Source organism: Antedon bifida, chromosome 4 (assembly GCF_963402885.1).
Source record: "Antedon bifida chromosome 4, ecAntBifi1.1, whole genome shotgun sequence".
Classification (NCBI taxonomy): Eukaryota; Metazoa; Echinodermata; class Crinoidea; order Comatulida; family Antedonidae; genus Antedon; species Antedon bifida.
This window is the reverse complement of record NC_136229.1, coordinates 17,534,468-17,549,374: the sequence shown is the minus strand read 5'-3', so window position 1 is coordinate 17,549,374 and position 14,907 is coordinate 17,534,468. Positions and strand designations below refer to the sequence as shown.

The following is a 14,907-nucleotide window of genomic DNA, read 5'->3' as shown; positions in this document are numbered from 1 at the left end:
TTATGATATGGTTATCCTTTTGTATTAAATAACATTCATAACTGTTGTGTTTAATATTGTTTATAGGACTGTATTGTTGGTCTGTCACCCTGGTATGTATTCTCAATGAGTATCAAAAACAAATAGTTCATCTTACATTGACAAAAATCACTTCTCGGTTACTCACCATATTTTTTCTGTGTTAATGTTTTTTTTTAAAAGCTTCATCTTTTACTTGCGTGAACAATTTCCTTAAAATAAACAAAATAACAGAAAATGTATTTATTTGGCCCAATACATATGTGCAAGATAAAATTACTATACAGAATATACAATCAATTTTGAATTAAACAAACGGCAACATCCAACCTTTTGCATATTATAATCTAAAAGATCCCCAGCCTTAGCTGCTAGCTTGCAGCTCTCCATGTCTGTATCTTTACATAAGATGTCTACATGAAAAAAATGACACATAATGACAATCATTAATTTCTCGCTTACAAATACTCTACTAAAGCATGAATTATTATGTATTTGTGGTACCATAATATTACCAAAGAATGCTTTATTTGATTTAAATATTGTTCAAAAAGGGGTTTTAATGGTATATACACTGGGGCTTACTTGAATTACATGAATCTACAAATGCCTACATTCTAAATTATTAACATTTTCAATTACAAACACTGATAGGATAGGTGTATATAAAATGTGACATGTTACTTAACTATCATTGCACCAAGAATCATTGATACAAATGACAATGTTATTTATGTTGATATATATCAGAAAGTTTTAGTATAAATTAATGCAGTAACTACAGTAGAACCAGTTAGCAAACCTTGAAGCCAATGTCTGCATTCCATAAGTTCATCCTGCATCTCATCCACCAGGATAAAGGATGGAACCGTTAGAAGCACCATGGAAAGCGCAAACAAGAGGCCCCTGCGTACAAATGGTTGTGTGTGGTATCGCAACACCCATATTAGCTCAAGCAGACTCTTTGCCATTTGCCTCAACACCTAAGAAATGTACATGATAGTTAAATCTATAATTTGTTCTTTATGAAAAAAAGTATCTTGCAATTAAATTTATCACAGTAAAGTAGTGAGGAAATATATCTTGTGTAGTGTGGATGTTGGCCGAATGGAAAACAATATATTTTAAAGCATTACTAACAAATTTGATCAAATCTGGTGTCAGCGTTTTTTTTTTAAATTGAGCATGAATATTTTTTAGTAGAAATTACACGCATAAGCACATTTTATATAGATCTCTCTATTTTTATTTTAGTTTTAGTAGAAATAAAATCTGAGCAACTGACCCTTTCATCATGACAGTGGTAGATCCATGATATAGGGGATAATGCTTAGAAATTACTACCCAGAAGTACTGAAGTTAACCTAATGTCCTATCTTTTTGGTATCTGGGCTGACAGTGACTTGGACTGATGCTGTGGATAAGTCTATGAATGATGCTGTGCGATACGTGAATAGTGAATATAGTGAGGAACAGAAATGAATCTTACTGGTGCATTCTCAGCTGATGAAATGATGATACCTAGAGTAAACAACAGCCGGCCAAGTAACAGAAAATCATCCCCTAGCATGTCCATTGTATTCATAGAACTATAACAACAAAAAAAGGTTAACACATATCTACTAGTATATACAGTATTTATGTGGTTGATGTGCGGCAAGTGGCTGGCAGAATATCATTGAACATAGTTGAATAGAAGATTTCACTGAAAGTAGCTCGTGTGCACTTTAAAGAACCTAGTACATCTTTCACAGCCACTGATTATAACTGGGCCCTCTGGGAGACCAGTCTTTGACTGAAGAGGTCGCCCAGTATAAATAAAATATTTCAATTCACACATGAAATTTGCGTCAAAAAAAAATTAATCTAAGCCTATATTCATTCCTTTTAAATATTAGGCATATTGCCAAGGCTAATAATTGATTTGTTCATAATGATTGCGTTTTGCCGGGGGTTTTCCATAATCCAACGCCAATTTTTAGGCCAAATCATAATTGTGCGTATAGTTTTGTATTTCCGATGCGTGTAGTACCCTATTTATCTTCACTTCCGTACGTCCGTAATTATTAGGTCGAATTTCCATAGTAATTTATGGAGGTTCACCTGGCCCCCAGTCTACAGTTGCTCGCTGCACTCGCAAAATACTTGGTGTCAAGAAAACCCCCTCTGATGCATTCTGGCTACGGGCCTTGTATTACCGTATCAGAGGTACCTTCATCTGGGACTTCCCCCCCGTGACGTTTGCATTGAACGGAAAAAAAATGTTATCCTATATTGTTAGTCGCATATGTTTTATTACCGGCGGAACAATATAGGCTACAATGCTCTGTTTGCTAGCGCACTATAGAGTGAGTGACATTTCCGGCGAATTAGAGGTGCAATTTATCATGAATTTTACGTGCGAGAGTACCATTTGCCATCTAGGGGTGTCATTTAACAATTTGCTTGCTCAAACACTCAGGGTCTACAGCCCTGGAGTCTTTGGGCAACCCTCTTAAAATATTCCTGCGACCGCCTCTGATGTTTATGAGTTGAATGGTGAAAATTTTTCATGAGTTGAAAAATTGACTGGGCCGGGAAGCTGGGCCATTAAAAAAGTGTTCCAACTTCAGGTATAGAGTAGAAAAGTTATAGACGGCATGCACAGCAAGTTTATTTCCAAACGCAATCAGTTGACAACGTCGTGTGGAAATAATTCTCAAAATGTTTACAGAAAGCTGCATTACACTGATATAACTTTGAGATAGATAGATAGATGAGATAGGGCGACTTCTAAATGCCACATGATGCCTAATTGACCAAATTGCAAGAAGACAATCAGGTGTGTTATAAAATGAAATGACTGAAAAGAATGTGGACAATTCTTACTTGTCATATTGTCTAATTAATGGAAAGAAGAAGCAACCAGCATACTCTGCAAATCTATTCTCTTTTGGTTCTGGTGCTGGTTTCCTTGATCCCTGTGAAATATAGTATTAAATTCAAGTGACCATAAACTTCAGTTCACAACAATCCCCTCTCCAATCCTCTCAAACTTTGCACTAATACAGATATACACAGAAACATCAGGGACATCAGTTTTTGCCTTCTAACTCCCTCTCCAATCCCCTCAGATTTTGCACGACACAGAAACATCAGTAAATTATTATTATTTTGGATTTAAATGCCCTCTCGAATTCCTTCATACTTTTCACAATCACTCACATACTTAAATCCTTTTTATTTAAACAATGATTATTCACCGTGGCAAATCTTCTAGTTTTACTATCAATCCTCTTTTGAACAATATCTTTCCAATGCTCTGTTGTTGCTAGGCTTTTGTCAACATTCCTAGAAACTGGGATGTGTTGATCTACATTTGTTTTATGTACTCCAGTATCAGGCTTGGATAACTGTTGAGATGCCTCAGCTAAAACCTAGCAAGAGAAAAAAGTGATACAAATTTCTTAAGACTTGTGATTGTTTGCCATGGATGTTTCAGGTTTCAATGTGGGTTGTTGAAAAGTGAAATTTTTAAATAATGAATAAGAACAACATGTATTTTTATGAATGTTTAGAAATTGCATATTGAGAGTGTGGAATTTTAAAAAGATGTGGTTTTTCTAGACTGATATTATTAATTGTTTAATTACCTCCAACATGTCAAGCCTCTGTTTGATGTTGTAATTCCTGTCATAGAATTCTTTAGTCAGCACACCTGAAGTCTATGCAAGAAACACATCATTTCATTTTTAGTCGTATGATGTCAAGCACATTTTATATTACACATTACTTATGTAACTTATACATACACCTATTATTATAATTAGCAGACTCTTTGCCATATGTACTTTATAGTTAAAACATGAAATGCATTTAAAGCATGGTCTATTAAAATCGCAGAACCCATATTTTTCCTCTCTTTATGAAAAAACTATCTTGATAAGTTTACAAAGATTTAATTTATCAAAGTAAAGTAGTGGGGAAATGTACCTTGTGATGTATCAATGTCGGCAGATTTGAAGGCAAATAATATGAATAACCTAATACGAGTCACCTATTATTATCCTACAATGTTGGAACAATAATGTTTAAAGTTTAAAAAATATACAATAAGTACAAATTACCAATTTCGGTGCTCTAACAGCTGCTGCCACCATGGCAGAATGGCGTAAACGAGAGAAATCTGTTGTGCTAAATCGATCTTCAATATGTAACATAATCCGCATATACTCAACACATACCTTAAATTATTATTATTATATTAAAATAATGTTGACATTTTGAGGTGAAATTCAATATAGCATAAAACAATATATGTTTATAATCTTCAAATCAGTCAAACCCTTATTAAGGGGACATCTTCAGGATCAAATTGGAGGTTTTGTAGGGAAGTCATTCCACATGATGGATAAACAATTTTGCAATTTATTATGCTTATAAGTCTAATTTGAGGCTTAGGGAGTGGAGTTGAGCATGTTAACTACCAAGCTACAACTCCACTACAGAAACTACTGTAATACACTAACTAGAATACCTCATGAAAGTCTGGAGCAATGGAGACTAGGTTAGCAACAACTTCTAAAGATGCCTCAAATAAATCAGGTTTGTCATGAGACATGAGTCCTACAAAAAAAATAAAGCAAAGTAAATCAGAAAACAAATTTGTCCGAGCACTATATTAGGGAGCTTCTGATCTGCTATAACCGATGAACTAACTAGGTCATTTCAATCGATGTGTCATTGCCTGGATCTAGACTGTGTCAAGAAAGGTAGCAATATCTGTGCATTCCCACAATTAACAAAATTGGTGTAGTTTGGTTTGGGAAGCTCCTATTGACTCTTAGACTCTTACCTTTCATGCAGTCTCGAATGTACACTGGTGTTTGGACTGACCTTACTGGTGTATCACATGACATGTCATATGGTTCAAGGTCATCGTCACTAAATCAAAGACAAAAAAAAAAAGAAAAGAAATCAAAATATACATGTATTCTGTGTTTGATATTATTTACGCCTTTAGAAAATCACTATTCAGGGGATAACTTTATTAAGATACGTTCCAGTGAAACAAACAAGGGCCAAATTCTAAAATTGTATATCAACACCTATTCAGGGGACACTACTATCCAGTGGTCCCAAAGGTGTTCCCTTAATAGGGGTTTTACTGTATTTGTATACACTTTTATTTAGAGGTTTATTTAGTTATTAGATGGATGTCTGATAATAATGAGAAGTTTTAAACAAACTGAACAACCTATCTAATTCTTCTTCCACTTTTATTTCTGATGAAGCTTCAGTGTTCTTCTTTTCAGATGTTTTTATAACATCTGGTTGTTTTGGTAATAACCTATAATAAATCAGATGTACATATAAAATAAATAAACATATACTTAGAATGTCATAATATATTTTTTGAATGGGGAAATCAATATGTTGATATCAAGTTTGCGGTACACAACATTGTATATATAGTTCTGAAAAGAACTGTTAAGTTTCTCAATAGTTCTTTTCAGAACTATATACACATGGCGTACCTCAAACTTTATATATACATATGTCATGGTTAAATGCTTTAAAAAAAATTACATTTCTTTCCATGATATTTTAATGAAAACAAAGTCATTGAAATTATTTTAGTAAATTTCCATGACCTTCCATTTTTTTCTCTGAAAGAGAAAAATGGAATCTGTTATACAGGTTAACACAATACCTCTGAGTCTCCTCTTTGCTGGGTCTTTTTGGAGGGTGAAGTAAAGACTTAAATGCAGCTGTATCCACACCGTCTTCATACTCAAACTTGAGCGGATGACTTCCAGTGTCATCGACATGTTTGGTGAGGATCTCCGCAACCATTATACCGAGATGCCGCATATTTGGAATCGGAGATTGAAGATGGTGTTTCATACCATCCATCAACAGATTTAAGTATACTAAAATTTTAAAAGGACCTAAATTAGCATATTGTTGTCTTCCATGCGTTCATGTTGACATTGCATTGTGTACAGTGCTTTGGTCTAATACCCCTTTCACACCAATAGCGGAGTTTTGCTTTTGGTGTGAAAGGAGTATAAAATTGTCTATTTATCGAAAGACTATATATAATACCGTATTTATTCAAAACGCCCTATTTGGAATATTATGTTGTATTTGTTTATATCTAGGGGAAATTTATGTGATTATACATCTTATCATAGTACAGCAAAAAAATTTAAAAAAATCTCCTCAAGAACAATAAACGCCCTCTGGTAAATACGGTAATACATAATAACCATACTGACCATTACACACAACATTTAAGGGTGGGCTGTATATACCTCATGATAGGCTAATAACTAAGGATGCACATACCATCTTTATTTGCAGTGATTTCCATCTTATTATGATGACCAATTGCTATAACAATAGCCTTAGATATGTACAAATGTTGATCATATGACGTATGTTTTACTGAACTCCCATCTGACCAGGTCTCAAGCAAAGTTTTTAAAGTCTACAACATAAATACATCAAAGCACTGAATAAAATTGTTATACATAGGGAGCCGCACTGACAGTAGGTTTCTTGCTTTTGTGACTTCAGTGCAGGCATGCCAAATGTATCAAATATTTAAAAGCATAAAAAATAGAGATTGTCATGTGCAATATTATTACCTTTGAGAGTAAGTGTCTCCTTTTCTCTGAACCTGCTAAATAACCAAATATATTTTGAAGAAACAAGTCCTGAAAAGTAAAGTTACAGAATATTAAGAAACGAATATGGAAAATTTAACTTAAATAATCCTCATAGATAGGATAACGAGAATGGTGAGAGGTTATGTGGTTGATCACATGTGTGTGAGTGTTCGTTTCATTCTATATCTGTTAGTTAGCAGGATTAATCAAAAAAGTTATTGGTTTTATAGCTGTATGGGAACACGTCATTACCTAGATGGAGGTTTGTGCTCTCTGAGTGCCCTTCTAGTTTTTAATGCTAAGGATAGAATCTTTTAATTTTTTATGGATTTTCTGTCAAGAGTACACTCACACATGGTAAAATAATTCTTCACTTAGCTTAAATAACCTTACCTCAGGATAATTCCTGAACAGGAGGAGTTTCTTCACTAAAAGTGTCTGTAATGTATTGCTTTCAATTACAGAATCTCCTAACAGGTTACCAAGAAAGCCATACCTAACAAAAATATATATAGAGTATACAAACATACATTAAAAGTATGAAATAATGTAATGAACTTAACACACCTAAGTACTTTTATATTTGTAACATTTGCTGCAATTATGATTGATTTTAATTGAAAACAATAAGCACAATTTATTTTTAAACCCCAATCATCTCTTTTAGATAATATTTCCTACATACATTTTTATCTACAATTTTGAAGTTTCAACAAAAGAAATGTATAATATTTATATTAACACACTTCATCGTTGTTAGGACATAGCACGCTCTACTATTTTGTACCATTTATTCCTGTCGTGGGCCGTATGTGTCTTAACTGGGCCGCGTAATACAATACTGTTTTCAAGTCATCCTGTATCATTTTTTCTTATAAATAAATGTATAGTAAAAGATTATAATGTTACCAAGGTGTCTTCTTTAGAAGTCCTATCACAAGTTTTTCTAAACATCTGTCGGGAACATTTAAGAACATTTGCTCGCAGATTTTCTGCCACAAGAGACTATCTTCAGAAAGATCAACTAATGAGGGCAGCATAGTATCCAGTAGTGTATCTTAAAAAAAAGAATCGTGTTAATGTGAATGTTTTGTCTATAAATTATTCTAATTTCAGTCAACAAAATATTTGGTTGAGTTTGTAAAACAATGTTGCCATGTTATTCATTATCAAACATTGTATATTAATTTAGATGCTAAAAATAGATATAATAAATACCGTATATTCTCTGGTATAATCCATCAGAACTGGCTACAGATCAATACTGGGACATTACACGGGGATAAGCCAGTTTGTGAAATCTGACATAAAGTAGGGGTGGCATTACACCTGGAGTGGGATTATACCCGAGGATATACAGTAATTATATAGATATTAAGAACACAAACCTGTTTGACCATTTTGACAAATCCGTCCAATGAGAAGGCTTAAGAAAGCGATGGATAAACTCATACCATCTATGAAGAAAGAAAAAGAAAATTACTTTTAAAACTTATTATTCCTATGGAAGGATGGATTTTAAAATGTATGAAAGGATTAATAAGGAAAAGGTTACTTGGTTAGTGATGTTTTTATTTTTGTATTTGTTTTTTACTCTCTGGTAGAACAGTCTTTGCAAATGGTGAGAAATAAATAATAAATAAATCTAACATATTTCAGACATCCTGGATGAGCAATGACTGAGCATTCAACGTTATTCTTAGCAAGTGGTAAGAAATATATTAATAAATTAAATTACTAATCATTCAATTATAGGGTTCTAATACCAATGAAACCAAATAGATACCTTGTAAATTGTGTTGTACTCTTGTTAAAACACAAAGAATGTCTCTTGAAAGACTGGTGAAATATGGATGTGGGAAAAGTTCATGCCTATAAAAAATTCATATTACAAGTTAAGTTGAAATTTAAAAATTATGTTGCGACTATATAATAGTACAATTATCAAAGAAATAAAATGACCGGAGTCGTTTCTTTAATGTGTTAGCAGCCCTGTCTGGTAATGAGATCATCAATGTTACAGCGCCCTCCCATTCTGTCTGTCGTTTGACATCTTCTGCATGACCTTTTGGTACAAAACACTGTTGCCAGATTATGTCTTCAAATTTGTGCCTATTTATAAACTCTGTCAATAAATACACACACTTGTCTTGCTTGAAACTTGGTCTGAAAATTAACAGAAACAACAGTTTGTACACATGATTTACAAAAATAGGCTTATCACAAATCAAATTTTCCCTATTAAACAAATCTAAAATCTTTTAAAAATTAATAGGCCAAGTAAAAACAATATGTATAATTTGCTCACATTTAAATTAATCTGTAAGCTGAAGAAATGCTGTTTCACTTCAGAATATTGGAGGAATATGGAGGTACCAGAGTTCTTTGACATCAGATTCATGACAGAGCCATGATCAGATTCATGAGAGAGTTTGTCAGAGACTACACTAACTAATATACTACAGTATTATATAATATATATAATAAGCCTTACTTTGACTGTGTGAAAGCATGGCACAAACACACAAAAGCATCCAAAGGCCATCCTTCTAGAAAGAAGACATCAACATAGCATGACCAATCATCTTTTGTCAAAATCTGACTCCACTCTAGGCTAAAATTATTAATAAGTACTCTCAAAAAGTGTACATAATGCTCATTTTTAAACTCTTCACGGGCGGACGGAAGCAACACCTCGTCGATCCAGGTGTTCCTAGATTTATCCTCTTGGTTAGGCAAGAGGATTGCCAGATGCTGGAGCTTCTGCTTAATATCCGCAACATCAGTAGAAGTGTTTAAGGTGTTGGTGACATCTCTGACTTCTGTTCTAACAAGGATCTTTCCACTATGACAAGTAGCCATCTACAAAAAAAAAATTTAAAAATCAAGACTTTTTTTACATGACTATCGGCATGATCAGTTGTGCATGTGATTTATTATTTTCTCTATTGGCACGATTTGATATGCGTCTAATGTAAAGTTTGCTTATTGGCACAGTCGAAAACAATTAATTTAATGCACGGTCAACTGCGTTGATATCCTGTTTCGGCCGATTGAGCGTGCGACTCTAGGCTAACACATGGTTGATTGAAAACTCCAAATTTACTGTGCCAAAATAGCCTTATCCCTTTTTTGTCAATCTTTTAATTGCACTAATTATTGCGAAAAAAAAAATTGCACACACATATCTACTAGCTAGGAGATAGTAGGCGACAGCTCCTAACTAGCCAGGCTTGACAAATCCTCTAGGTCTTGTAAGTAGTAGCCAAGTAGTCTAGACTTGATATTACCTAATAAATTACTAATACCACCCTCTTTATTTAGTCTCTAGCTAGGATGGTAGAGGTGGCTGGGTGGTGGGGATAGTGTAGTGAATGCTCCTCCTGAATAATGGTTGAGTCTCCCAGCGTGACACAAAGTCAGGTGAGCTGTCCACGAAGAGCAGAGCGGTCTCATTGGATCTGATAGATGTACACATGTGTTTTGATCACCGCTAATACTGCTACTACTAGCTATTAAAGCAAGGTATCGGTCCCTGGAGCCCAGATTAATCCGTGCAGTGATACCAGCACACCACATGAGGTTGCTTATCCATCTGATAAATCTGGGTTAGGAATAGAATTGAAATATTCTTCTCCACATCCTAAAACAGAGGCAAAGTTCTATCAGAATTAAGAGTCTCTGATATACCGTCTGATTCACTATGTTACCAGACCAGGGGCACTACACTGAGTCTTGGGTTGGATCTGCAGCTCTGTGACGGTTGTCAAAGTTTCTCTTCATTTCACGTCTATATCTCTCCTCTTTCTGTCTAAGGTCAGTCTGGTCTGGTAGTTTTGGTCGGAGCTCTTCGGGGTGGCATGTCTTTAGTCTCCGACTCATATTCAACTGTGTTGGTGAATACCCATTTTGAAGTGGTGTGTTACGGTACTGTAGCATTGCCAAATACTCATCGTCACACTTGTTCATGAAGGATTTGATGGTTTGTACTGCTTGTTCCGCCTCGCCGTTTGACTGTGGGAAATGAGGGGATGATGTTACATGTTCAAATCTCCAGCTCTGTGCAAATGCTTTGAATTTGTCAGAGCTGTATTGTGGTCCATTGTCTGAGAACAGGACGTCTGGTATGCCTTGACGACTGAATATTTTCTTCAATTTGGCAACAGTTTCTTTCGTATCTACATTCTTTGTGACAATGCAGACCTCAATGTCTCTTGAGTAATAATCTACAGCAAGTAGATAGTTACGTCCCTTGTAATGGAAAAAGTCGGTACCAACTCTAGACCATGGTCGGTTTGGGAACTCTGTTCCTCGCATTGGTTCTGCTTGACTTCTCCTGTATCTTGCGCACATCTCGCAGTTCCTCACAACTTTCTCTATGTCTCTCGATATCCCTGGCCACCATACTGAAGACATTGCATTTGCTCTCATCTTTGTAATTCCTTGGTGACTGTCATGTAGACAACGTAGAATATCTGTTCTGAGTTTTGGAGGGATTACTAGACGTTTGCTCTTTAGGAGGAGGCCTTCATGTACAGAAAGGCTACCTCTTTCTTTCCAGTAGCTGTGTAGATATCCGGATGCCTCTGATTTCTCATTCCATCCTTCTTGAACATGGTACATCACCATTTTTAGAGTGTCGTCTTTTCGCAGTTCTGACCTTATCTCCTCCAGTCTCTTGTCTGACGCTGGTAGAGTCACCATCACGCTGTTTACGAAACATTCTAACTCATTCCTTAACTTTTCTCCACGGTCGATCTCTCCGTTTGCACGTCTTTCTTTGTGCCTCGGCGATCTTGACAGTGCATCGGCTGTGTATAATAACTTCCCGGGCACATGGTTTATATCAAAGTTAAACCTCATCAGACGCATTCGGAATCTCTGAACTCATATAGGGAGTTCGTCAATGTTCTTGGTAGAGAAAAGTGGAACCAATGGTTTGTGGTCAGTTTGAACTCTAAACTTGAGTCCCACTAACAGATCGGCCCAATGTTCAAGTGACCATGTGGTGGCAAGTGCTTCTTTTTCGATCTGTGCATATCTGCGTTCCGTTGCCGTCATGGATCTACTTGCATAGGCTACTGGTCTCAGCTCGCCATTTTCTTGTTTCTGTAGAAGCACAGCACCTAGTCCAAAACTGCTTGCATCGGCTGATATAACGGTTTCTTTTGTGGTGCTGTAGAGTTTCAGTACTCTGTCTGAGCTTAGTTCATTCTGTATCATTCTTGTTTCTTGTTGAGCTTGGTCCCAAACCCATTCATTTTCCTTCTTCATGAGATCCCGTAATGGTTTGGTGGTCTCTGCCAGGTTAGGAACGAATTTCATCTGTTGGTTTACCATTCCTAGGAACTGTCTGAGTTCTGTGACATTGGTGGGTGGTTGCATTTTCATAATTGCTTCGATTTTCTTTGGGTCTTTTCTCGACCCTTCACCATCGATTATCTGGCCCAAGTAATCCAGTTTCGTCTGAGAGAATTTGCATTTCGCACTATTTAGAGTTAGACCACTTTTGTCTAATCTCTTCAGTACTGCATTGAGCCTATTGTCGTGCTCTGTCTGATTGCTGCCAGTGATCAGAATGTCGTCTTGACGTCAACTGCTTTCACACTATAGGTTCCTGGTATCTCATGGATCAGTCCAAGGTTGCGAATTGCTGGAACTCCTAGCAGTAGTGTTGTTGCGTTCTCGACTATATATACTCTTTCTTCTATCTCAGAGTTGTTTCCATGTTGTTGTTTCAGCTTCATGTCCACAAATCTTCGTGTTTTCAGTGGTGTATCGCCTGTACCCACTAGCGTCTTGTCGGTTGGGAACATTTCTCCGAATCGGTTTTGATACACTATATTTGGCATCACTGAAACTTGTGCACCGGTATCAATACACCATGACAGTTCTTGATCGGCTGCTCTGAGTTTGATGTGCCATCCAGGTTGTTTGTGTGCATCTTTCAACTGTGACCTGTTAACTTGTTGGACACTAACACCACTTATCAGGAAAGGGTGTTCGTCATCGACTTGGTTGACTCTGCTTGATCGGCTTGCAGTTGATCTACACACTACCTTATAGTGACCGGTTTTCCCGCATGCATTACAAGTTGCTGATTTTGCTGGACAGTTCTGTTTTCCATATGGGTGAGATTTTCCACAATATCCACATTTCTGACATTTCCCCTCATTCGTTTGTGGGCGGGCTGCCTTGTTGTGTGAGTATTGTTTCTTGGTTTGCCCCTGCGTTGCTGGTCTCGGCTTTGGTTTAGGTCGGACTTGGTCAATGGTTGCGGTTTTAGACTTCTGGAGTTCTTGACTAGTTGCCTCTTTCAGTGCAAGGATTCTAGTAGTTTTAGTCAAGGATAATTTTGCACCCTCGTCGTATAATTTCAGCTTGTAGCTGTCGTTAGTACACGAAAATGTTAATTTATCTCTAACTGCTTCTTCTTGAAATTCCTTTGGGAATTTACACTCTGCCGCCCTTTCTTTCACCGTCGTGACCCATGAATCAAATGACTGGCCTGGTTCTCGCTGTAAGTGATGCCAGAACCGTTGCCGTAACACAAAAGTGTTCGTCAAATTTGTTCATTATGACTGTGTAGTCGTTCGGATCCTCAGCTGGGATTTCTTCTTCTTCATTTTCTGGATTTTGCATTGCAGGCTTGAATTAAAAATTCGTGTAGATGTCAATGCTGTTATCGCCTATACAGTTTAGCAACAGACCTACTTTGATTTTGGTTTCTTTCTTTGAATTCCCTGTTGCTTTGAGGTAAATCTCAAATTTCCTCTTCCACTTGTTCCATGCGTGTGATGGATTACTGCCATCTACAATTAATGTTTCAGGTGGCTTTATGAACGTTGCCATAATTATTCTTATAATTACTGAATAACTTACGGAGTTCAAATCTCTTCAATTCCTAGGCTAGGCTGTGCGGTTTACTGTGTTGTAGTTGCTATGCAACTTGTTTACAATCGTCCGCTGCTCTCGATCCCCGCCAGGTGGCGCTAGATCGATATTGCATACTACCACAAACACGAAGATCGTAGTCTCTTTCCATGTGTTGCTTTGTCTCCCTTCGGATGGCCTGGGTGAGGCTGACCACATAGCTGTCGGGTGTCTGTCCATGTGGGGTGCCACCCGCTGCAAACATGAGGTCAGCGGGAAGGTTGATTTCCCATCCAATCATCAGCATGTTGGGGGTGTGCCCAGTTGAGCGGTACCGTTGCCCGGACACATCCCAGTCTCCTGATGCAAGGCTTTTCTGCCCGGGACCACCTGGCGATCTGTCTGCATCTGAGGGGCAGCCAGAGGACCCAACGGCGCAGATCTGCTATCAGAACTGCCTGAACATTCTGCAGTTGGCTCACCTTCTGAGGAACATCCGCATCATCTTTTCATCAACGGTGCTGATGGCTGATAAGTTTAGGAGTGTCTTCCCCCTAACCTACTTCGGCTTTACAGCGATAGTCGGGAGGATCCTGGGCCAGGACGCTGAGAAGACCTAGAACAGCCTGGATCTCCTCCTGATGTCCTGAGGCCCAAGCTAACATGCAGCTCAAGAGAAATCACTGCTAATTAATACTGCTACTACTAGCTATTAAAGCTAGATATCATCAGTCCCTGGAGCCCGGATTAATCCGTGCAGACACAACAAAAGAACGGAAACCATACGTGCTCTGAGCTATGCTTTGACTTGTTTAGCAGTACGCGGTACTGTGCTGCCGAATCTTATTACAGTACTGTCATTATCGTGCCAACGTGTGACCTATATGATGAGCAAGGAGAGCTGCCCCTCTATACAGATAAGCTACTCCTGGCATTAATCATACTCACTCGGAGAATCACAACAATAGGCTAGTATTGTAGTACAGTATTATAATAGTATTAGCTAGGCTAGGCTAGGGCCTAGGTACTAATAATAAAATATTATTACTGTAAATAAGAGTCTAGCTTCTGTGTGGGCTAGCGTACATAATTAGTTACAGATACTAAGATATACACTATCTAGACTTTAATCTACATTAGCGCTAGGCTAGGAGCTATATATGAAGTACAATTTACTAAATAAAAAAATATTCATCAGCAACAAAATTGACAAGATTTTAGCAGACGACCAAAAACAACATGCTTTTCTATTTTTATTAGTTGTTGTTTACCAGTCGTTTGAGATCCACATCGATAGCTGGCGCTATTTATGTTGTTTTCTTTTAGTTTTTGTTAACACACCGAATGCAAACTGTACACATGT

General features: G+C 37.0%; 1 protein-coding gene across 2 annotated transcripts in view; it reads right to left on the bottom strand.

Annotated features, from left to right (window-relative positions):
- The window catches only part of LOC144840576 (telomere length regulation protein TEL2 homolog), a 32,066-nt gene extending 17,282 nt beyond the window's left edge, over nt 1-14,784 (bottom strand). Inside the window, exons 1-21 of one of the 2 annotated variants that reach the window (XR_013611936.1) lie at nt 14,721-14,784; nt 9,166-9,533; nt 8,634-8,837; nt 8,458-8,543; nt 8,060-8,128; nt 7,581-7,728; nt 7,065-7,167; nt 6,651-6,719; nt 6,349-6,490; nt 5,711-5,930; nt 5,255-5,347; nt 4,853-4,941; nt 4,535-4,623; nt 4,125-4,241; nt 3,651-3,722; nt 3,261-3,434; nt 2,887-2,978; nt 1,508-1,607; nt 821-1,001; nt 349-431; nt 167-230 (exon numbers count right to left, since the gene is read on the bottom strand). Coding sequence is in view for 1 of the 2 variants with exons in the window: in XM_078696439.1 (XP_078552565.1) it covers nt 204-230; nt 349-431; nt 821-1,001; nt 1,508-1,607; nt 2,887-2,978; nt 3,261-3,434; nt 3,651-3,722; nt 4,125-4,241; nt 4,535-4,623; nt 4,853-4,941; nt 5,255-5,347; nt 5,711-5,930; nt 6,349-6,490; nt 6,651-6,719; nt 7,065-7,167; nt 7,581-7,728; nt 8,060-8,128; nt 8,458-8,543; nt 8,634-8,837; nt 9,166-9,533 (2,526 nt within the window). In the remaining variant the exon portion in view is untranslated. Of the gene's footprint in view, nt 1-166; nt 231-348; nt 432-820; nt 1,002-1,507; nt 1,608-2,886; nt 2,979-3,260; nt 3,435-3,650; nt 3,723-4,124; nt 4,242-4,534; nt 4,624-4,852; nt 4,942-5,254; nt 5,348-5,710; nt 5,931-6,348; nt 6,491-6,650; nt 6,720-7,064; nt 7,168-7,580; nt 7,729-8,059; nt 8,129-8,457; nt 8,544-8,633; nt 8,838-9,165; nt 9,761-14,720 lie in introns of those variants that run through there. The other variant, XM_078696439.1, reaches the window with a different exon arrangement.
- Between the last annotated feature and the right edge of the window lie 123 nt (nt 14,785-14,907).